Here is a 23,349-nt window from a genome sequence, read left to right as displayed (position 1 = left end):
TTGTTTATGTGGAAAAGTGGTTATTTCTGTAGTTTAATTGCTGCAAATTGCTGAAAATTGTCCATAGTGTCCCTATCATCTAGTTTGAACAGTTACGTTTAACAGATTGTATCCAGAGTGCAATCCAAACATGATTTCAGAACTTGTTTATATGGAAAAGTGGTTATTTCTGTAGTTTAATTGCTGCAAATTGCTGAAAATTGTCCATAGTGTCCCGATCTCATCTAGTTTGAACAGTTACGTTTAACAGAGTGCAATCCAAACATGATTTTAGACCTTGTTTATATGGAAAAGTGATTATTTCTGTAGTTTAATTGCTGCAAATTGCTGAAAATTGTCCATAGTGTCCCTATCTCATCTAGTTTGAACAGTTACGTTTAACAGAGTGCAATCCAAACATGATTTTAGACCTTGTTTATATGGAAAAGTGGTTATTTCTGTAGTTTAATTGCTGCAAATTGCTGAAAATTGTCCATAGTGTCCCTATCATCTAGTTTGAACAGTTACGTTTAACAAACTGCAATCCAAACATGATTTTAGACCTTGTTTATATGGAAAAGTGGTTATTTCTGTAGTTTAATTGCTGCAAATTGCTGAAAATTGTCCATAGTGTCCCTATCATCTAGTTTGAACAGTTACGTTTAACAGATTGTATCCAGAGTGCAATCCAAACATGATTTTAGACCTTGTATATATGGAAAAGTGGTTATTTCTGTAGTTTAATTGCTGCAAATTGCTGAAAATTGTCCATAGTGTCCCTATCATCTAGTTTGAACAGTTCCGTTTAACAGATTGTATCCAGAGTGCAATCCAAACATGATTTTAGACCTTGTTTATATGGAAAAGTGATTATTTCTGTAGTTTAATTGCTGCAAATTGCTGAAAATTGTCCATAGTGTCCCTATCATCTAGTTTGAACAGTTACGTTTAACAGAGTGTGTCACGTAGAGTAGGCCAGAAGGCTAAACTGGATAACCTAACCTTTATCAAAATAAAAAGATGGCGGAGCCGCAAAAGTTCTTCTGTGCAAAGGTGTTTATTTACAAGTGATTCCGGAACAAAAAACAACAGTACTGCCATCAACGTCTACCTTATGGGACAGCTTAAAAACAATGCTGCCCCATCCACAGCTCAATCCAAAAAATGCCTCCTTAGAGACTGGAGAGAGGCTCCTTTTGTAGGGCTAGCCTCTCCCCTCAGAACAATTAACCCTAATTAATTAATCAATTAACAATACAAACCTACATTTTCCATGAACTAAACATACTAAAGGATATACATTGCAACACGGTTTTAAACAATATCACAACATAACATTTACAACATTACATCACTACTGACAATATCTTTCAATATGCCCATATGCATTAATGAGCCATTTGGGACAGGCACTATAAAGCCAACCCAATTCCCTTAGCTCGGGTCCTTTTCCAGCACACCCGGAAGCTACAGAGATGGAGAGAGAGGAACAGAACAAACAAACAATGCGCTCATCCACAACATTGATAAGTATAATAATTATTGTATCTCTCAAATATGAACATTGACAAGTGTGAAATGCCTGCACCAAGACAGAAGTTAATTTGTGTGTCGACCCACATTGTTAACTTATGGTATAATGGCGCAGGGAGGAGTGATGAATATGTGTGTGCGTTAAAGAACCAAATGCTGCCCGCGGACTTCTACGTCACAGAGTGCAATCCAAACATGATTTTAGACCTTGTTTATATGGAAAAGTGGTTATTTCTGTAGTTTAATTGCTGCAAATTGCTGAAAATTGTCCATAGTGTCCCTATCTCATCTAGTTTGAACAGTTACGTTTAACAGATTGTATTCAGAGTGCAATCCAAACATGATTTTAGACCTTGTTTATATGGAAAAGTGGTTATTTCTGTAGTTTAATTGCTGAAAATTGTCCATAGTGTCCCTATCTCATCTAGTTTGAACAGTTACGTTTAACAGAGTGCAATCCAAACATGATTTTAGACCTTGTTTATATGGAAAAGTGGTTATTTCTGTAGTTTAATTGCTGCAAATTGCTGAAAATTGTCCATAGTGTCCCTATCATCTAGTTTGAACAGTTACGTTTAACAAACTGCAATCCAAACATGATTTTAGACCTTGTTTATATGGAAAAGTGGTTATTTCTGTAGTTTAATTGCTGCAAATTGCTGAAAATTGTCCATAGTGTCCCTATCATCTAGTTTGAACAGTTACGTTTAACAGATTGTATCCAGAGTGCAATCCAAACATGATTTTAGACCTTGTATATATGGAAAAGTGGTTATTTCTGTAGTTTAATTGCTGCAAATTGCTGAAAATTGTCCATAGTGTCCCTATCATCTAGTTTGAACAGTTCCGTCTAACAGATTGTATCCAGAGTGCAATCCAAACATGATTTTAGACCTTGTTTATATGGAAAAGTGATTATTTCTGTAGTTTAATTGCTGCAAATTGCTGAAAATTGTCCATAGTGTCCCTATCATCTAGTTTGAACAGTTACGTTTAACAGAGTGTGTCACGTAGAGTAGGCCAGAAGGCTAAACTGGATAACCTAACCTTTATCAAAATAAAAAGATGGCGGAGCCGCAAAAGTTCTTCTGTGCAAAGGTGTTTATTTACAAGTGATTCCGGAACAAAAAACAACAGTACTGCCATCAACGTCTACCTTATGGGACAGCTTAAAAACAATGCTGCCCCATCCACAGCTCAATCCAAAAAATGCCTCCTTAGAGACTGGAGAGAGGCTCCTTTTGTAGGGCTAGCCTCTCCCCTCAGAACAATTAACCCTAATTAATTAATCAATTAACAATACAAACCTACATTTTCCATGAACTAAACATACTAAAGGATATACATTGCAACACGGTTTTAAACAATATCACAACATAACATTTACAACATTACATCACTACTGACAATATCTTTCAATATGCCCATATGCATTAATGAGCCATTTGGGACAGGCACTATAAAGCCAACCCAATTCCCTTAGCTCGGGTCCTTTTCCAGCACACCCGGAAGCTACAGAGATGGAGAGAGAGGAACAGAACAAACAAACAATGCGCTCATCCACAACATTGATAAGTATAATAATTATTGTATCTCTCAAATATGAACATTGACAAGTGTGAAATGCCTGCACCAAGACAGAAGTTAATTTGTGTGTCGACCCACATTGTTAACTTATGGTATAATGGCGCAGGGAGGAGTGATGAATATGTGTGTGCGTTAAAGAACCAAATGCTGCCCGCGGACTTCTACGTCACAGAGTGCAATCCAAACATGATTTTAGACCTTGTTTATATGGAAAAGTGGTTATTTCTGTAGTTTAATTGCTGCAAATTGCTGAAAATTGTCCATAGTGTCCCTATCTCATCTAGTTTGAACAGTTACGTTTAACAGAGTGCAATCCAAACATGATTTTAGACCTTGTTTATATGGAAAAGTGGTTATTTCTGTAGTTTAATTGCTGCAAATTGCTGAAAATTGTCCATAGTGTCCCTATCATCTAGTTTGAACAGTTACGTTTAAGAAACTGCAATCCAAACATGATTTTAGACCTTGTTTATATGGAAAAGTGGTTATTTCTGTAGTTTAATTGCTGCAAATTGCTGAAAATTGTCCATAGTGTCCCTATCATCTAGTTTGAACAGTTACGTTTAACAGATTGTATCCAGAGTGCAATCCAAACATGATTTTAGACCTTGTTTATATGGAAAAGTGGTTATTTCTGTAGTTTAATTGCTGCAAATTGCTGAAAATTGTCCATAGTGTCCCTATCATCTAGTTTGAACAGTTACGTTTAACAGATTGTATCCAGAGTGCAATCCAAACATGATTTTAGACCTTGTTTATATGGAAAAGTGGTTATTTCTGTAGTTTAATTGCTGCAAATTGCTGAAAATTGTCCATAGTGTCCCTATCTCATCTAGTTTGAACAGTTACGTTTGACAGATTGTATCCAGAGTGCAATCGAAACATGATTTTAGACCTTGTTTATATGGAAAAGTGGTTATTTCTGTAGTTTAATTGCTGAAAATTGTCCATAGTGTCCCTATCTCATCTAGTTTGAACAGTTACGTTTAACAGAGTGCAATCCAAACATGATTTTAGACCTTGTTTATATGGAAAAGTGGTTATTTCTGTAGTTTAATTGCTGCAAATTGCTGAAAATTGTCCATAGTGTCCCTATCATCTAGTTTGAACAGTTACGTTTAACAAACTGCAATCCAAACATGATTTTAGACCTTGTTTATATGGAAAAGTGGTTATTTCTGTAGTTTAATTGCTGCAAATTGCTGAAAATTGTCCATAGTGTCCCTATCATCTAGTTTGAACAGTTACGTTTAACAGATTGTATCCAGAGTGCAATCCAAACATGATTTTAGACCTTGTATATATGGAAAAGTGGTTATTTCTGTAGTTTAATTGCTGCAAATTGCTGAAAATTGTCCATAGTGTCCCTATCATCTAGTTTGAACAGTTCCGTCTAACAGATTGTATCCAGAGTGCAATCCAAACATGATTTTAGACCTTGTTTATATGGAAAAGTGATTATTTCTGTAGTTTAATTGCTGCAAATTGCTGAAAATTGTCCATAGTGTCCCTATCATCTAGTTTGAACAGTTACGTTTAACAGAGTGTGTCACGTAGAGTAGGCCAGAAGGCTAAACTGGATAACCTAACCTTTATCAAAATAAAAAGATGGCGGAGCCGCAAAAGTTCTTCTGTGCAAAGGTGTTTATTTACAAGTGATTCCGGAACAAAAAACAACAGTACTGCCATCAACGTCTACCTTATGGGACAGCTTAAAAACAATGCTGCCCCATCCACAGCTCAATCCAAAAAATGCCTCCTTAGAGACTGGAGAGAGGCTCCTTTTGTAGGGCTAGCCTCTCCCCTCAGAACAATTAACCCTAATTAATTAATCAATTAACAATACAAACCTACATTTTCCATGAACTAAACATACTAAAGGATATACATTGCAACACGGTTTTAAACAATATCACAACATAACATTTACAACATTACATCACTACTGACAATATCTTTCAATATGCCCATATGCATTAACTTCTTGCTCCTATGTGGGACGTCAGCGTCCCACATAGGCTAACTTCCGGTGAAATAGCATAGCACAAAGATACTAAATGCACAAATCGTAATGTTAAACTTTCTTGTAAATACATGTATCTAACATCATTTAAAAGCTTAATTTCCTCTTAATCCAACCACCATGTCAGATTTTTAAAATGCTTTTCAGCGAAAGCAATCTTACGATAATCTGACGACAGCGCGCCACACACACAAGTATTACAAGCATTTTCCATCCAAACATTAGCGTCACAAAAAGCCAGAAATAGCACTAAAATAATCAATTACCTTTGAAGATCTTCTTCTTTTGGCAATACAAAAGGTCCAATCTTCACAATAAATGGTTGCTTTGTTCGATTAAATCATGTTTCCATGCATAAAACGACACATTTTGTAAAAGGCTTGTGTCCTGAATTCCGTATCCTTCGACGTTCAACCAGACATGGGATGCAATCAGTCACACAGCATTGACGTTATCTAGTCATGGTTGGTTTCTGTGAAATCCTTTGTTTGTTAGTAACACAACGACACCTTGTTAGGTGCGTATTGACCGAAAGGAGGTGATTTGAACCCAGCAAACAATGACCTGATTACGCGCCAATGATCTCACCTGTGCATCTTTGAATGACTGTATTTCTGCCCAATCACCACTGATCCTCTTGAAATCTTGCTTGGTAGATAGCCAATGGGCTTAGGTAAATGGAAATAGCAATTGTTTGTATCAGGGAAGACCAGCTCTTGACCGAAACTCGAGCGTAACGCAGCCATTCGCCATTGGAATTTCTACCAGAAGGAGCCATTTTCTTTGCGCAACGCAGTATTTAGTCAAGATAATTTTCCGCTCTTTTATTGAAGTAATTATGGCGAGTAAAGCTGTAAAAGCAAAGGCAAAGTCCAAGTATACGGATCTCCAAGAGATTATTTGCGAGATTGAACGAGAAAGTGACACAGAAATCCCAGATGATCTATCAGATTGTGCGTCAAGTGTGGACAGCAACTTTGAGTACATGTTTCTGCGTGGTGAGGATGCCATTCTCGATTGGTAAGTAATTCTCATGCAGTTGTTTGAAATATTTGACATATATATATATTCAGTAATGAAATGTTTGTATTGTTGGCCACATGGCTTTCCCTTTGCGCGTTCCTAAATGTAATGTACTTTATCTAAACATGAATGTTTACTGTTGGCCACATGGCTTTCCCTTTGCGCGTGTTCCTAAATGTAATGTACTTTATCTAAACATGAATGTTTACTGTTGGCCACATGGCTTTCCCTTTGCGCGTGTTCCTAAATGTAATGTACTTTATCTAAACATGAATGTTTACTGTTGGCCACATGGCTTTCCCTTTGCGCGTGTTCCTAAATGTAATGTACTTTATCTAAACATGAATGTTTACTGTTGGCCACATGGCTTTCCCTTTGCGCGTGTTCCTAAATGTAATGTACTTTATCTAAACATGAATGTTTACTGTTGGCCACATGGCTTTCCCTTTGCGTGTTCCTAAATGTAATGTACTTTATCTAAACATGAATGTTTACTGTTGGCCACATGGCTTTCCCTTTGCGCGTGTTCCTAAATGTAATGTACTTTATCTAAACATGAATGTTTACTGTTGGCCACATGGCTTTCCCTTTGCGCGTGTTCCTAAATGTAATGTACTTTATCTAAACATGAATGTTTACTGTTGGCCACATGGCTTTCCCTTTGCGCGTGTTCCTAAATGTAATGTACTTTATCTAAACATGAATGTTTACTGTTGGCCACATGGCTTTCCCTTTGCGCGTTCCTAAATGTAATGTACTTTATCTAAACATGAATGTTTACTGTTGGCCACATGGCTTTCCCTTTGCGCGTGTTCCTAAATGTAATGTACTTTATCTAAACATGAATGTTTATTGTTGGCCTTGTGTGTCTGAACCTCACCTGAGTGATTTACATTCCCTACTCTAATATAATCTGTGTTTCTTTGTCTTTATTTCACAGTCCCAGTCCCTCTGATTCTGATTGGGAGCCCCCACTGAAAGGAGCTGGACCATCTAGCCGGACCCCTGCTGTCTCCGGCTCCACACCTACCCCTGCCCTGCAAGGTGTGAAGTCTGTGACAAAGAAGCGGAGGTGGGGAAGGGCTAAACCTGCAATCAGAGAGGAGGAGGGTCGTTGGCACTCTGTGCTGGAGGAGGATGTGTTGCCTACACCTCCAGTATTCAGACCGAAGAGGCCAACAGGACCTCAGCTGGACATGACCTCTAAGTACAGCCCCATTCAACTTTTTCAGCTGTTTTTCACCTCGGCAGTTGTTGATTCCTTGGTGTCGAACACAAACAAGTATGGTGCTAAGAAGCAGGCAGGCAAGAAAGAGGGATGGAAGCCCATTGCCATTTCAGATTTTTTTGGGTTCATGTCCATGGTCATTTACATGGGTATTGTGAAGCTAAAAACCCTGAAAGACTACTGGAAAACTGCTTCCCTCTATCAACTGCCTTTCCCATCCACGGTCATATCATGCAAAAGGTTTCTGACAATCTCAGGGGCGCTTCATATCAGTGACCCAGAAGTTGATGAGGACAACGAGAAGAAGAGAGGCACAGCTAGGTTTGATAGGCTGTGCAAAATAAAACCTCTCTACCCCAGCATTGTTGAGGCTTGCAAAACCTATTTTCAGCCTGCCCAGAACCTTTCCATAGATGAGAGGATGGTAGCTTCAAAAGCCCGAATTGGCCTAAAACAGTACATGCGCAACAAACCAACTAAATGGGGTTACAAACTGTTTGTTTTGGCTGATTCGGTGTGTGCATACACATGCAATTTTTTTATTTATGAGGGGAAGAACAGTTTTGCGACCGGTAATGGACTTAGTTATGACTCTGTTATGCAGTTATTAGATTTTCAACTGCTGGGGAAGGGCTACAAACTTTTTGTGGACAACTTTTACACAAGCCCTACCCTGTTTACAGAGCTGAGGAAGCGGGATGTGTGGGCTTGTGGCACCATTCGGCCCAATAGAGTGGGCTTTCCAAAAACCAAGGTGAATGACATGCCTAAGCGGGCTGAGCGGGGTACCATGAGATGGATCCGTGAAGATGGCCTGCTCTTTGTGAAGTGGATGGACACCAGAGAGGTGGTCATGTGCTCCAGTATCCACAAGTCCTTCAGTGGAGATCACGTCGTCAGGCGTGTGAAGGACGCTGCTGGGGCATGGACCACCAAGAATGTCCCCATTCCTGGAGCAATCAAGGACTACAACAAAAGCATGGGAGGTGTAGACCTCTCGGATGCGCTTATTGGATACTACAACGTTCTCCACAAGACAATGAAGTGGTACAAGACATTTTTTTATCATTTCGTTGACATTGCTGTGGTGAACGCCTTCATCCTCCAGAAGGAAATGGCTCAGAGCTGTGGACATCCCCCCATCTCACAGCTAGCCTTCAGGGAGCTGCTCATCCATGAGCTTGCTAGCTACAGCAAGTCCACTGTAGCACCTTCTGTCCCCTCTACGTCTGGCCCCTCTGCTCCAACCAGTAGTGTTCACCTGCCCAGATTCATCTCTGCAGGCATGAATGTGCCTCAGGGCAAAAAGGGCACAATAGGGAGACGTCGTTGTGTCCTCTGTCACAGGAAATGCCCCATCACCTGCACCAGCTGTTCAGTAACCCTGTGCTTTACAGCAGAAAGAGACTGCTATTGGGCATGGCATCAGAAGAACAATATTGTGTAGAGGACTGAGGGTCTTCACAATATTGTACATTGTACATTGTACATTGAATGTGTGTAAATAGTTTACCCTTGTTATTTGAAAATGTTTCAAATGTTCATTTTTTGGGTTTTTTTTTGTGGGGTGGTATGTTAGAATGGCATTTGAGTGTTTTGTATATAGTAATTTACTTCAATGTATCACTGTGCCAAATAGGCCACTTGGGTACATTTGGGCACCTTGTGTGGGACACCTGGGTGACTACATGCTCAATGTCATGTAGCTCACTCATTCCTGAAGATATCTTTCTAAAACTTTTTTCAAATACTGTTGCCATCTTATGTTCTCCATTTCTACCACCCCCAGCATCCTATCTGTATGTGTGGATGTTCTTGTTCAGTTGAAAGATGATGCAGCAACAATAAAAACAGAAAACGAATGTTAATTTCCTTGTATTTTCTTCTACCAGATCTATGGTGTTCTATTCTCCTACATTCAATTCACATTTACACAAAATTCAGAGTGTTTCCTTTCAAATGGTACCAAGAATATGCATGTCCTTGCTTCTGGGCCAGAGCTACAGGCAGTTAGATTTGGGTATGTCTTCAGGCGGAAATTGGAAAAAGTGGGGGGGTAGAATTAAGAATTAATGAGCCATTTGGGACAGGCACTATAAAGCCAACCCAATTCCCTTAGCTCGGGTCCTTTTCCAGCACACCCGGAAGCTACAGAGATGGAGAGAGAGGAACAGAACAAACAAACAATGCGCTCATCCACAACATTGATAAGTATAATAATTATTGTATCTCTCAAATATGAACATTGACAAGTGTGAAATGCCTGCACCAAGACAGAAGTTAATTTGTGTGTCGACCCACATTGTTAACTTATGGTATAATGGCGCAGGGAGGAGTGATGAATATGTGTGTGCGTTAAAGAACCAAATGCTGCCCGCGGACTTCTACGTCACAGAGTGCAATCCAAACATGATTTTAGACCTTGTTTATATGGAAAAGTGGTTATTTCTGTAGTTTAATTGCTGCAAATTGCTGAAAATTGTCCATAGTGTCCCTATCTCATCTAGTTTGAACAGTTACGTTTGACAGATTGTATCCAGAGTGCAATCCAAACATGATTTTAGACCTTGTTTATATGGAAAAGTGGTTATTTCTGTAGTTTAATTGCTGGAAATTGTCCATAGTGTCCCTATCTCATCTAGTTTGAACAGTTACGTTTAACAGAGTGCAATCCAAACATGATTTTAGACCTTGTTTATATGGAAAAGTGGTTATTTCTGTAGTTTAATTGCTGCAAATTGCTGAAAATTGTCCATAGTGTCCCTATCATCTAGTTTGAACAGTTACGTTTAACAAACTGCAATCCAAACATGATTTTAGACCTTGTTTATATGGAAAAGTGGTTATTTCTGTAGTTTAATTGCTGCAAATTGCTGAAAATTGTCCATAGTGTCCCTATCATCTAGTTTGAACAGTTACGTTTAACAGATTGTATCCAGAGTGCAATCCAAACATGATTTTAGACCTTGTTTATATAGAAAATTGGTTATTTCTGTAGTTTAATTGCTGCAAATTGCTGAAAATTGTCCATAGTGTCCCTATCATCTAGTTTGAACAGTTACGTTTAACAGAGTGCAATCCAAACATGATTTTAGACCTTGTTTATATGGAAAAGTGGTTATTTCTGTAGTTTAATTGCTGCAAATTGCTGAAAATTGTCCATAGTGTCCCTATCATCTAGTTTGAACAGTTACATTTAACAGATTGTATCCAGAGTGCAATCCAAACATGATTTTAGACCTTGTTTATATGGAAAAGTGGTTATTTCTGTAGTTTAATTGCTGCAAATTGCTGAAAATTGTCCATAGTGTCCCTATCATCTAGTTTGAACAGTTACGTTTAACAGAGTGCAATCCAAACATGATTTTAGACCTTGTTTATATGGAAAAGTGGTTATTTCTGTAGTTTAATTGCTGCAAATTGCTGAAAATTGTCCATAGTGTCCCTATCTCATCTAGTTTGAACAGTTACGTTTAACAGATTGTATTCAGAGTGCAATCCAAACATGATTTTAGACCTTGTTTATATGGAAAAGTGGTTATTTCTGTAGTTTAATTGCTGAAAATTGTCCATAGTGTCCCTATCTCATCTAGTTTGAACAGTTACGTTTAACAGAGTGCAATCCAAACATGATTTTAGACCTTGTTTATATGGAAAAGTGGTTATTTCTGTAGTTTAATTGCTGCAAATTGCTGAAAATTGTCCATAGTGTCCCTATCTCATCTAGTTTGAACAGTTACGTTTGACAGATTGTATCCAGAGTGCAATCCAAACATGATTTTAGACCTTGTTTATATGGAAAAGTGGTTATTTCTGTAGTTTAATTGCTGGAAATTGTCCATAGTGTCCCTATCTCATCTAGTTTGAACAGTTACGTTTAACAGAGTGCAATCCAAACATGATTTTAGACCTTGTTTATATGGAAAAGTGGTTATTTCTGTAGTTTAATTGCTGCAAATTGCTGAAAATTGTCCATAGTGTCCCTATCATCTAGTTTGAACAGTTACGTTTAACAAACTGCAATCCAAACATGATTTTAGACCTTGTTTATATGGAAAAGTGGTTATTTCTGTAGTTTAATTGCTGCAAATTGCTGAAAATTGTCCATAGTGTCCCTATCATCTAGTTTGAACAGTTACGTTTAACAGATTGTATCCAGAGTGCAATCCAAACATGATTTTAGACCTTGTTTATATAGAAAATTGGTTATTTCTGTAGTTTAATTGCTGCAAATTGCTGAAAATTGTCCATAGTGTCCCTATCTCATCTAGTTTGAACAGTTACGTTTAACAGAGTGCAATCCAAACATGATTTTAGACCTTGTTTATATGGAAAAGTGGTTATTTCTGTAGTTTAATTGCTGCAAATTGCTGAAAATTGTCCATAGTGTCCCTATCATCTAGTTTGAACAGTTACATTTAACAGATTGTATCCAGAGTGCAATCCAAACATGATTTTAGACCTTGTTTATATGGAAAAGTGGTTATTTCTGTAGTTTAATTGCTGCAAATTGCTGAAAATTGTCCATAGTGTCCCTATCATCTAGTTTGAACAGTTACGTTTAACAGAGTGTGTCACGTAGAGTAGGCCAGAAGGCTAAAATGGATAACCTAACCTTTATCAAAATAAAAAGATGGCGGAGCCGCAAAAGTTCTTCTGTGCAAAGGTGTTTATTTACAAGTGATTCCGGAACAAAAAACAACAGTACTGCCATCAACGTCTACCTTATGGGACAGCTTAAAAACAATGCTGCCCCATCCACAGCTCAATCCAAAAAATGCCTCCTTAGAGACTGGAGAGAGGCTCCTTTTGTAGGGCTAGCCTCTCCCCTCAGAACAATTAACCCTAATTAATTAATCAATTAACAATACAAACCTACATTTTCCATGAACTAAACATACTAAAGGATATACATTGCAACACGGTTTTAAACAATATCACAACATAACATTTACAACATTACATCACTACTGACAATATCTTTCAATATGCCCATATGCATTAATGAGCCATTTGGGACAGGCACTATAAAGCCAACCCAATTCCCTTAGCTCGGGTCCTTTTCCAGCACACCCGGAAGCTACAGAGATGGAGAGAGAGGAACAGAACAAACAAACAATGCGCTCATCCACAACATTGATAAGTATAATAATTATTGTATCTCTCAAATATGAACATTGACAAGTGTGAAATGCCTGCACCAAGACAGAAGTTAATTTGTGTGTCGACCCACATTGTTAACTTATGGTATAATGGCGCAGGGAGGAGTGATGAATATGTGTGTGCGTTAAAGAACCAAATGCTGCCCGCGGACTTCTACGTCACAGAGTGCAATCCAAACATGATTTTAGACCTTGTTTATATGGAAAAGTGGTTATTTCTGTAGTTTAATTGCTGCAAATTGCTGAAAATTGTCCATAGTGTCCCTATCTCATCTAGTTTGAACAGTTACGTTTGACAGATTGTATCCAGAGTGCAATCCAAACATGATTTTAGACCTTGTTTATATGGAAAAGTGGTTATTTCTGTAGTTTAATTGCTGGAAATTGTCCATAGTGTCCCTATCTCATCTAGTTTGAACAGTTACGTTTAACAGAGTGCAATCCAAACATGATTTTAGACCTTGTTTATATGGAAAAGTGGTTATTTCTGTAGTTTAATTGCTGCAAATTGCTGAAAATTGTCCATAGTGTCCCTATCATCTAGTTTGAACAGTTACGTTTAACAAACTGCAATCCAAACATGATTTTAGACCTTGTTTATATGGAAAAGTGGTTATTTCTGTAGTTTAATTGCTGCAAATTGCTGAAAATTGTCCATAGTGTCCCTATCATCTAGTTTGAACAGTTACGTTTAACAGATTGTATCCAGAGTGCAATCCAAACATGATTTTAGACCTTGTTTATATAGAAAATTGGTTATTTCTGTAGTTTAATTGCTGCAAATTGCTGAAAATTGTCCATAGTGTCCCTATCTCATCTAGTTTGAACAGTTACGTTTAACAGAGTGCAATCCAAACATGATTTTAGACCTTGTTTATATGGAAAAGTGGTTATTTCTGTAGTTTAATTGCTGCAAATTGCTGAAAATTGTCCATAGTGTCCCTATCATCTAGTTTGAACAGTTACATTTAACAGATTGTATCCAGAGTGCAATCCAAACATGATTTTAGACCTTGTTTATATGGAAAAGTGGTTATTTCTGTAGTTTAATTGCTGCAAATTGCTGAAAATTGTCCATAGTGTCCCTATCATCTAGTTTGAACAGTTACGTTTAACAGAGTGCAATCCAAACATGATTTTAGACCTTGTTTATATGGAAAAGTGGTTATTTCTGTAGTTTAATTGCTGCAAATTGCTGAAAATTGTCCATAGTGTCCCTATCTCATCTAGTTTGAACAGTTACGTTTAACAGATTGTATTCAGAGTGCAATCCAAACATGATTTTAGACCTTGTTTATATGGAAAAGTGGTTATTTCTGTAGTTTAATTGCTGAAAATTGTCCATAGTGTCCCTATCTCATCTAGTTTGAACAGTTACATTTAACAGAGTGCAATCCAAACATGATTTTAGACCTTGTTTATATGGAAAAGTGGTTATTTCTGTAGTTTAACTGCTGCAAATTGCTGAAAATTGTCCATAGTGTCCCTATCATCTAGTTTGAACAGTTACGTTTAACAAACTGCAATCCAAACATGATTTTAGACCTTGTTTATGTGGAAAAGTGGTTATTTCTGTAGTTTAATTGCTGCAAATTGCTGAAAATTGTCCATAGTGTCCCTATCATCTAGTTTGAACAGTTACGTTTAACAGATTGTATCCAGAGTGCAATCCAAACATGATTTTAGACCTTGTTTATATGGAAAAGTGGTTATTTCTGTAGTTTAATTGCTGCAAATTGCTGAAAATTGTCCATAGTGTCCCTATCTCATCTAGTTTGAACAGTTACGTTTGACAGATTGTATCCAGAGTGCAATCCAAACATGATTTTAGACCTTGTTTATATGGAAAAGTGGTTATTTCTGTAGTTTAATTGCTGGAAATTGTCCATAGTGTCCCTATCTCATCTAGTTTGAACAGTTACGTTTAACAGAGTGCAATCCAAACATGATTTTAGACCTTGTTTATATGGAAAAGTGGTTATTTCTGTAGTTTAATTGCTGCAAATTGCTGAAAATTGTCCATAGTGTCCCTATCATCTAGTTTGAACAGTTACGTTTAACAAACTGCAATCTAAACATGATTTTAGACCTTGTTTATATGGAAAAGTGGTTATTTCTGTAGTTTAATTGCTGCAAATTGCTGAAAATTGTCCATAGTGTCCCTATCATCTAGTTTGAACAGTTACGTTTAACAGATTGTATCCAGAGTGCAATCCAAACATGATTTTAGACCTTGTTTATATAGAAAATTGGTTATTTCTGTAGTTTAATTGCTGCAAATTGCTGAAAATTGTCCATAGTGTCCCTATCTCATCTAGTTTGAACAGTTACGTTTAACAGAGTGCAATCCAAACATGATTTTAGACCTTGTTTATATGGAAAAGTGGTTATTTCTGTAGTTTAATTGCTGCAAATTGCTGAAAATTGTCCATAGTGTCCCTATCATCTAGTTTGAACAGTTACATTTAACAGATTGTATCCAGAGTGCAATCCAAACATGATTTTAGACCTTGTTTATATGGAAAAGTGGTTATTTCTGTAGTTTAATTGCTGCAAATTGCTGAAAATTGTCCATAGTGTCCCTATCATCTAGTTTGAACAGTTACGTTTAACAGAGTGTGTCACGTAGAGTAGGCCAGAAGGCTAAAATGGATAACCTAACCTTTATCAAAATAAAAAGATGGCGGAGCCGCAAAAGTTCTTCTGTGCAAAGGTGTTTATTTACAAGTGATTCCGGAACAAAAAACAACAGTACTGCCATCAACGTCTACCTTATGGGACAGCTTAAAAACAATGCTGCCCCATCCACAGCTCAATCCAAAAAATGCCTCCTTAGAGACTGGAGAGAGGCTCCTTTTGTAGGGCTAGCCTCTCCCCTCAGAACAATTAACCCTAATTAATTAATCAATTAACAATACAAACCTACATTTTCCATGAACTAAACATACTAAAGGATATACATTGCAACACGGTTTTAAACAATATCACAACATAACATTTACAACATTACATCACTACTGACAATATCTTTCAATATGCCCATATGCATTAATGAGCCATTTGGGACAGGCACTATAAAGCCAACCCAATTCCCTTAGCTCGGGTCCTTTTCCAGCACACCCGGAAGCTACAGAGATGGAGAGAGAGGAACAGAACAAACAAACAATGCGCTCATCCACAACATTGATAAGTATAATAATTATTGTATCTCTCAAATATGAACATTGACAAGTGTGAAATGCCTGCACCAAGACAGAAGTTAATTTGTGTGTCGACCCACATTGTTAACTTATGGTATAATGGCGCAGGGAGGAGTGATGAATATGTGTGTGCGTTAAAGAACCAAATGCTGCCCGCGGACTTCTACGTCACAGAGTGCAATCCAAACATGATTTTAGACCTTGTTTATATGGAAAAGTGGTTATTTCTGTAGTTTAATTGCTGCAAATTGCTGAAAATTGTCCATAGTGTCCCTATCTCATCTAGTTTGAACAGTTACGTTTGACAGATTGTATCCAGAGTGCAATCCAAACATGATTTTAGACCTTGTTTATATGGAAAAGTGGTTATTTCTGTAGTTTAATTGCTGGAAATTGTCCATAGTGTCCCTATCTCATCTAGTTTGAACAGTTACGTTTAACAGAGTGCAATCCAAACATGATTTTAGACCTTGTTTATATGGAAAAGTGGTTATTTCTGTAGTTTAATTGCTGCAAATTGCTGAAAATTGTCCATAGTGTCCCTATCATCTAGTTTGAACAGTTACGTTTAACAAACTGCAATCCAAACATGATTTTAGACCTTGTTTATATGGAAAAGTGGTTATTTCTGTAGTTTAATTGCTGCAAATTGCTGAAAATTGTCCATAGTGTCCCTATCATCTAGTTTGAACAGTTACGTTTAACAGATTGTATCCAGAGTGCAATCCAAACATGATTTTAGACCTTGTTTATATAGAAAATTGGTTATTTCTGTAGTTTAATTGCTGCAAATTGCTGAAAATTGTCCATAGTGACACTATCTCATCTAGTTTGAACAGTTACGTTTAACAGAGTGCAATCCAAACATGATTTTAGACCTTGTTTATATGGAAAAGTGGTTATTTCTGTAGTTTAATTGCTGCAAATTGCTGAAAATTGTCCATAGTGTCCCTATCATCTAGTTTGAACAGTTACATTTAACAGATTGTATCCAGAGTGCAATCCAAAGATGATTTTAGACCTTGTTTATATGGAAAAGTGGTTATTTCTGTAGTTTAATTGCTGCAAATTGCTGAAAATTGTCCATAGTGTCCCTATCATCTAGTTTGAACAGTTACGTTTAACAGATTGTATTCAGAGTGCAATCCAAACATGATTTTAGACCTTGTTTATATGGAAAAGTGGTTATTTCTGTAGTTTAATTGCTGCAAATTGCTGAAAATTGTCCATAGTGTCCCTATCTCATCTAGTTTGAACAGTTACGTTTAACAGATTGTATTCAGAGTGCAATCCAAACATGATTTTAGACCTTGTTTATATGGAAAAGTGGTTATTTCTGTAGTTTAATTGCTGAAAATTGTCCATAGTGTCCCTATCTCATCTAGTTTGAACAGTTACATTTAACAGAGTGCAATCCAAACATGATTTTAGACCTTGTTTATATGGAAAAGTGGTTATTTCTGTAGTTTAACTGCTGCAAATTGCTGAAAATTGTCCATAGTGTCCCTATCATCTAGTTTGAACAGTTACGTTTAACAAACTGCAATCCAAACATGATTTTAGACCTTGTTTATGTGGAAAAGTGGTTATTTCTGTAGTTTAATTGCTGCAAATTGCTGAAAATTGTCCATAGTGTCCCTATCATCTAGTTTGAACAGTTACGTTTAACAGATTGTATCCAGAGTGCAATCCAAACATGATTTTAGAACTTGTTTATATGGAAAAGTGGTTATTTCTGTAGTTTAATTGCTGCAAATTGCTGAAAATTGTCCATAGTGTCCCGATCTCATCTAGTTTGAACAGTTACGTTTAACAGAGTGCAATCCAAACATGATTTTAGACCTTGTTTATATGGAAAAGTGGTTATTTCTGTAGTTTAATTGCTGCAAATTGCTGAAAATTGTCCATAGTGTCCCCATCATCTAGTTTGAACAGTTACGTTTGACAGATTGTATCCAGAGTGCAATCCAAACATGATTTTAGACCTTGTTTATATGGAAAAGTGGTTATTTCTGTAGTTTAATTGCTGCAAATTGCTGAAAATTGTCCATAGTGTCCCTATCATCTAGTTTGAACAGTTCCGTTTAACAGATTGTATCCAGAGTGCAATCCAAACATGATTTTAGACCTTGTTTATATGGAAAAGTGATTATTTCTGTAGTTTAATTGCTGCAAATTGCTGAAAATTGTCCATAGTGTCCCTATCATCTAGTTTGAACAGTTACGTTTAACAGAGTGTGTCACGTAGAGTAGGCCAGAAGGCTAAAATGGATAACCTAACCTTTATCAAAATAAAAAGATGGCGGAGCCGCAAAAGTTCTTCTGTGCAAAGGTGTTTATTTACAAGTGATTCCGGAACAAAAAACAACAGTACTGCCATCAACGTCTACCTTATGGGACAGCTTAAAAACAATGCTGCCCCATCCACAGCTCAATCCAAAAAATGCCTCCTTAGAGACTGGAGAGAGGCTCCTTTTGTAGGGCTAGCCTCTCCCCTCAGAACAATTAACCCTAATTAATTAATCAATTAACAATACAAACCTACATTTTCCATGAACTAAACATACTAAAGGATATACATTGCAACACGGTTTTAAACAATATCACAACATAACATTTACAACATTACATCACTACTGACAATATCTTTCAATATGCCCATATGCATTAATGAGCCATTTGGGACAGGCACTATAAAGCCAACCCAATTCCCTTAGCTCGGGTCCTTTTCCAGCACACCTGGAAGCTACAGAGATGGAGAGAGAGGAACAGAACAAACAAACAATGCGCTCATCCACAACATTGATAAGTATAATAATTATTGTATCTCTCAAATATGAACATTGACAAGTGTGAAATGCCTGCACCAAGACAGAAGTTAATTTGTGTGTCGACCCACATTGTTAACTTATGGTATAATGGCGCAGGGAGGAGTGATGAATATGTGTGTGCGTTAAAGAACCAAATGCTGCCCGCGGACTTCTACGTCACAGAGTGCAATCCAAACATGATTTTAGACCTTGTTTATATGGAAAAGTGGTTATTTCTGTAGTTTAATTGCTGCAAATTGCTGAAAATTGTCCATAGTGTCCCTATCTCATCTAGTTTGAACAGTTACGTTTGACAGATTGTATCCAGAGTGCAATCCAAACATGATTTTAGACCTTGTTTATATGGAAAAGTGGTTATTTCTGTAGTTTAATTGCTGGAAATTGTCCATAGTGTCCCTATCTCATCTAGTTTGAACAGTTACGTTTAACAGAGTGCAATCCAAACATGATTTTAGACCTTGTTTATATGGAAAAGTGGTTATTTCTGTAGTTTAATTGCTGCAAATTGCTGAAAATTGTCCATAGTGTCCCTATCTCATCTAGTTTGAACAGTTACGTTTAACAGATTGTATCCAGAGTGCAATCCAAACATGATTTTAGACCTTGTTTTTATGGAAAAGTGGTTATTTCTGTAGTTTAATTGCTGAAAATTGTCCATAGTGTCCCTATCTCATCTAGTTTGAACAGTTACGTTTAACAGAGTGCAATCCAAACATGATTTTAGACCTTGTTTATATGGAAAAGTGGTTATTTCTGTAGTTTAATTGCTGCAAATTGCTGAAAATTGTCCATAGTGTCCCTATCTCATCTAGTTTGAACAGTTACGTTTAACAGATTGTATCCAGAGTGCAATCCAAACATGATTTTAGACCTTGTTTATATGGAAAAGTGGTTATTTCTGTAGTTTAATTGCTGCAAATTGCTGAAAATTGTCCATAGTGTCCCTATCATCTAGTTTAAACAGTTACGTTTAACAGAGTGCAATCCAAACATGATTTTAGACCTTGTTTATATGGAAAAGTGGTTATTTCTGTAGTTTAATTGCTGCAAATTGCTGAAAATTGTCCATAGTGTCCCTATCTCATCTAGTTTGAACAGTTACGTTTAACAGATTGTATCCAGAGTGCAATCCAAACATGATTTTAGACCTTGTTTATATGGAAAAGTGGTTATTTCTGTAGTTTAATTGCTGAAAATTGTCCATAGTGTCCCTATCTCATCTAGTTTGAACAGTTACGTTTAACAGATTGTATCCAGAGTGCAATCCAAACATGATTTTAGACCTTGTTTATATGGAAAAGTGGTTATTTCTGTAGTTTAATTGCTGCAAATTGCTGAAAATTGTCCATAGTGTCCCTATCTCATCTAGTTTGAACAGTTACGTTTAACAGATTGTATCCAGAGTGCAATCCAAACATGATTTTAGACCTTGTTTATATGGAAAAGTGGTTATTTCTGTAGTTTAATTGCTGCAAATTGCTGAAAATTGTCCATAGTGTCCCTATCATCTAGTTTGAACAGTTACGTTTAACAGAGTGCAATCCAAACATGATTTTAGACCTTGTTTATATGGAAAAGTGGTTATTTCTGTAGTTTAATTGCTGCAAATTGCTGAAAATTGTCCATAGTGTCCAAATCATCTAGTTTGAACAGTTCCGTTTAACAGATTGTATCCAGAGTGCAATCCAAACCTGATTTTAGACCTTGTTTATATGGAAAAGTGGTTATTTCTGTAGTTTGTTTGCTGCAAATTGCTGAAAATTGTCCATAGTGTCCCTTATCATCTAGTTTGAACAGTTCAGTTTAACAGATTGTGTCCAGAGTGCAATCCAAACATGATTTTAGACCTTGTTTATATGGAAAAGTGGTTATTTCTGTAGTTTAATTGCTGCAAATTGCTGAAAATTGTCCATAGTGTCCCTATCTCATCTAGTTTGAACAGTTACGTTTAACAGAGTGCAATCCAAACATGATTTTAGACCTTGTTTATATGGAAAAGTGGTTATTTCTGTAGTTTAATTGCTGAAAATTGCTGAAAATTGTCCATAGTGTCCAAATCTCATCTAGTTTGAACAGTTACGTTTAACAGATTGTATCCAGAGTGCAATCCAAACATGATTTTAGACCTTGTTTATATGGAAAAGTGGTTATTTCTGTAGTTTAATTGCTGCAAATTGCTGAAAATTGTCCATAGTGTCCCTATCTCATCTAGTTTGAACAGTTACGTTTGACAGATTGTATCCAGAGTGCAATCCAAACATGATTTTAGACCTTGTTTATATGGAAAAGTGGTTATTTCTGTAGTTTAATTGCTGCAAATTGCTGAAAATTGTCCATAGTGTCCCTATCTCATCTAGTTTGAACAGTTATGTTTAACAGATTGTATCCAGAGTGCAATCCAAACATGATTTTAGACCTTGTTTATATGGAAAAGTGGTTATTTCTGTAGTTTAATTGCTGCAAATTGCTGAAAATTGTCCATAGTGTCCCTATCTCATCTAGTTTGAACAGTTACGTTTAACAGAGTGCAATCCAAACATGATTTTAGACCTTGTTTATATGGAAAAGTGGTTATTTCTGTAGTTTAATTGCTGCAAATTGCTGAAAATTGTCCATAGTGTCCCTATCTCATCTAGTTTGAACTTACGTTTGACAGATTGTATCCAGAGTGCAATCCAAACATGATTTTAGACCTTGTTTATATGGAAAAGTGGTTATTTCTGTAGTTTAATTGCTGCAAATTGCTGAAAATTGTCCATAGTGTCCCTATCATCTAGTTTGAACAGTTACGTTTAACAGAGTGCAATCCAAACATGATTTTAGACCTTGTTTATATGGAAAAGTGGTTATTTCTGTAGTTTAATTGCTGCAAATTGCTGAAAATTGTCCATAGTGTCCCTATCATCTAGTTTGAACAGTTCCGTTTAACAGATTGTATCCAGAGTGCAATCCAAACATGATTTTAGACCTTGTTTATATGGAAAAGTGGTTATTTCTGTAGTTTAATTGCTGAAAATTGTCCATAGTGTCCCTATCTCATCTAGTTTGAACAGTTACGTTTAACAGATTGTATCCAGAGTGCAATCCAAACATGATTTTAGACCTTGTTTATATGGAAAAGTGGTTATTTCTGTAGTTTAATTGCTGCAAATTGCTGAAAATTGTCCATAGTGTCCCTATCTCATCTAGTTTGAACAGTTACGTTTAACAGAGTGCAATCCAAACATGATTTTAGACCTTGTTTATATGGAAAAGTGGTTATTTCTGTAGTTTAATTGCTGCAAATTGCTGAAAATTGTCCATAGTGTCCCTATCTCATCTAGTTTGAACAGTTACGTTTAACAGATTGTATCCAGAGTGCAATCCAAACATGATTTTAGACTTTGTTTATATGGAAAAGTGGTTATTTCTGTAGTTTAATTGCTGCAAATTGCTGAAAATTGTCCATAGTGTCCCTATCTCATCTAGTTTGAACAGTTACGTTTGACAGATTGTATCCAGAGTGCAATCCAAACATGATTTTAGACCTTGTTTATATGGAAAAGTGGTTATTTCTGTAGTTTAATTGCTGCAAATTGCTGAAAATTGTCCATAGTGTCCCTATCTCATCTAGTTTGAACTTACGTTTGACAGATTGTATCCAGAGTGCAATCCAAACATGATTTTAGACCTTGTTTATATGGAAAAGTGGTTATTTCTGTAGTTTAATTGCTGAAAATTGTCCATAGTGTCCCTATCTCATCTAGTTTGAACAGTTACGTTTAACAGATTGTATCCAGAGTGCAATCCAAACATGATTTTAGACCTTGTTTATATGGAAAAGTGGTTATTTCTGTAGTTTAATTGCTGCAAATTGCTGAAAATTGTCCATAGTGTCCCTATCTCATCTAGTTTGAACAGTTACGTTTAACAGAGTGCAATCCAAACATGATTTTAGACCTTGTTTATATGGAAAAGTGGTTATTTCTGTAGTTTAATTGCTGCAAATTGCTGAAAATTGTCCATAGTGTCCCTATCTCATCTAGTTTGAACAGTTACGTTTAACAGATTGTATCCAGAGTGCAATCCAAACATGATTTTAGACCTTGTTTATATGGAAAAGTGGTTATTTCTGTAGTTTAATTGCTGCAAATTGCTGAAAATTGTCCATAGTGTCCCTATCTCATCTAGTTTGAACAGTTACGTTTGACAGATTGTATCCAGAGTGCAATCCAAACATGATTTTAGACCTTGTTTATATGGAAAAGTGGTTATTTCTGTAGTTTAATTGCTGCAAATTGCTGAAAATTGTCCATAGTGTCCCTATCATCTAGTTTGAACAGTTACGTTTAACAGAGTGCAATCCAAACATGATTTTAGACCTTGTTTATATGGAAAAGTGGTTATTTCTGTAGTTTAATTGCTGCAAATTGCTGAAAATTGTCCATAGTGTCCCTATCATCTAGTTTGAACAGTTCCGTTTAACAGATTGTATCCAGAGTGCAATCCAAACATGATTTTAGACCTTGTTTATATGGAAAAGTGGTTATTTCTGTAGTTTAATTGCTGAAAATTGTCCATAGTGTCCCTATCTCATCTAGTTTGAACAGTTACGTTTAACAGAGTGCAATCCAAACATGATTTTAGACCTTGTTTATATGGAAAAGTGGTTATTTCTGTAGTTTAATTGCTGCAAATTGCTGAAAATTGTCCATAGTGTCCCTATCTCATCTAGTTTGAACTTACGTTTGACAGATTGTATCCAGAGTGCAATCCAAACATGATTTTAGACCTTGTTTATATG

General features: G+C 36.5%; 1 protein-coding gene across 1 annotated transcript; it reads left to right on the top strand.

Moving 5' to 3' along the window:
• The first annotated feature begins 5,081 nt into the window (after nt 1-5,081).
• On the top strand, nt 5,082-9,328 carry LOC118957251 (piggyBac transposable element-derived protein 4-like). Its single transcript, XM_036974292.1, has 2 exons — nt 5,082-6,142; nt 7,086-9,328. The coding sequence occupies exons 1-2, from the start codon at nt 5,961-5,963 to the stop codon at nt 8,818-8,820; spliced, it is 1,917 nt and encodes a 638-aa protein (XP_036830187.1). The 5' UTR covers nt 5,082-5,960; the 3' UTR covers nt 8,821-9,328.
• Nucleotides 9,329-23,349: the final 14,021 nt, after the last annotated feature.

The sequence above is a fragment of the Oncorhynchus mykiss genome, unplaced genomic scaffold, assembly GCF_013265735.2.
Source record: "Oncorhynchus mykiss isolate Arlee unplaced genomic scaffold, USDA_OmykA_1.1 un_scaffold_446, whole genome shotgun sequence".
Classification (NCBI taxonomy): domain Eukaryota; kingdom Metazoa; phylum Chordata; class Actinopteri; order Salmoniformes; family Salmonidae; genus Oncorhynchus; species Oncorhynchus mykiss.
The sequence above is the reverse complement of the archived record's forward strand: the minus strand, read 5'-3'. Positions and strand labels throughout refer to the sequence as shown.

Bases quoted from the DNA above. Each gene is read 5' to 3' on its own strand.
- LOC118957251 (XM_036974292.1), top strand. From the start codon at position 5,961: ATGGCGAGTAAAGCTGTAAAAGCAAAGGCAAAGTCCAAGTATACGGAT. The intron at 6,143-7,085 runs GTAAGTAATTCT...TTTATTTCACAG, and splicing joins GAGGATGCCATTCTCGATTG to TCCCAGTCCCTCTGATTCTG.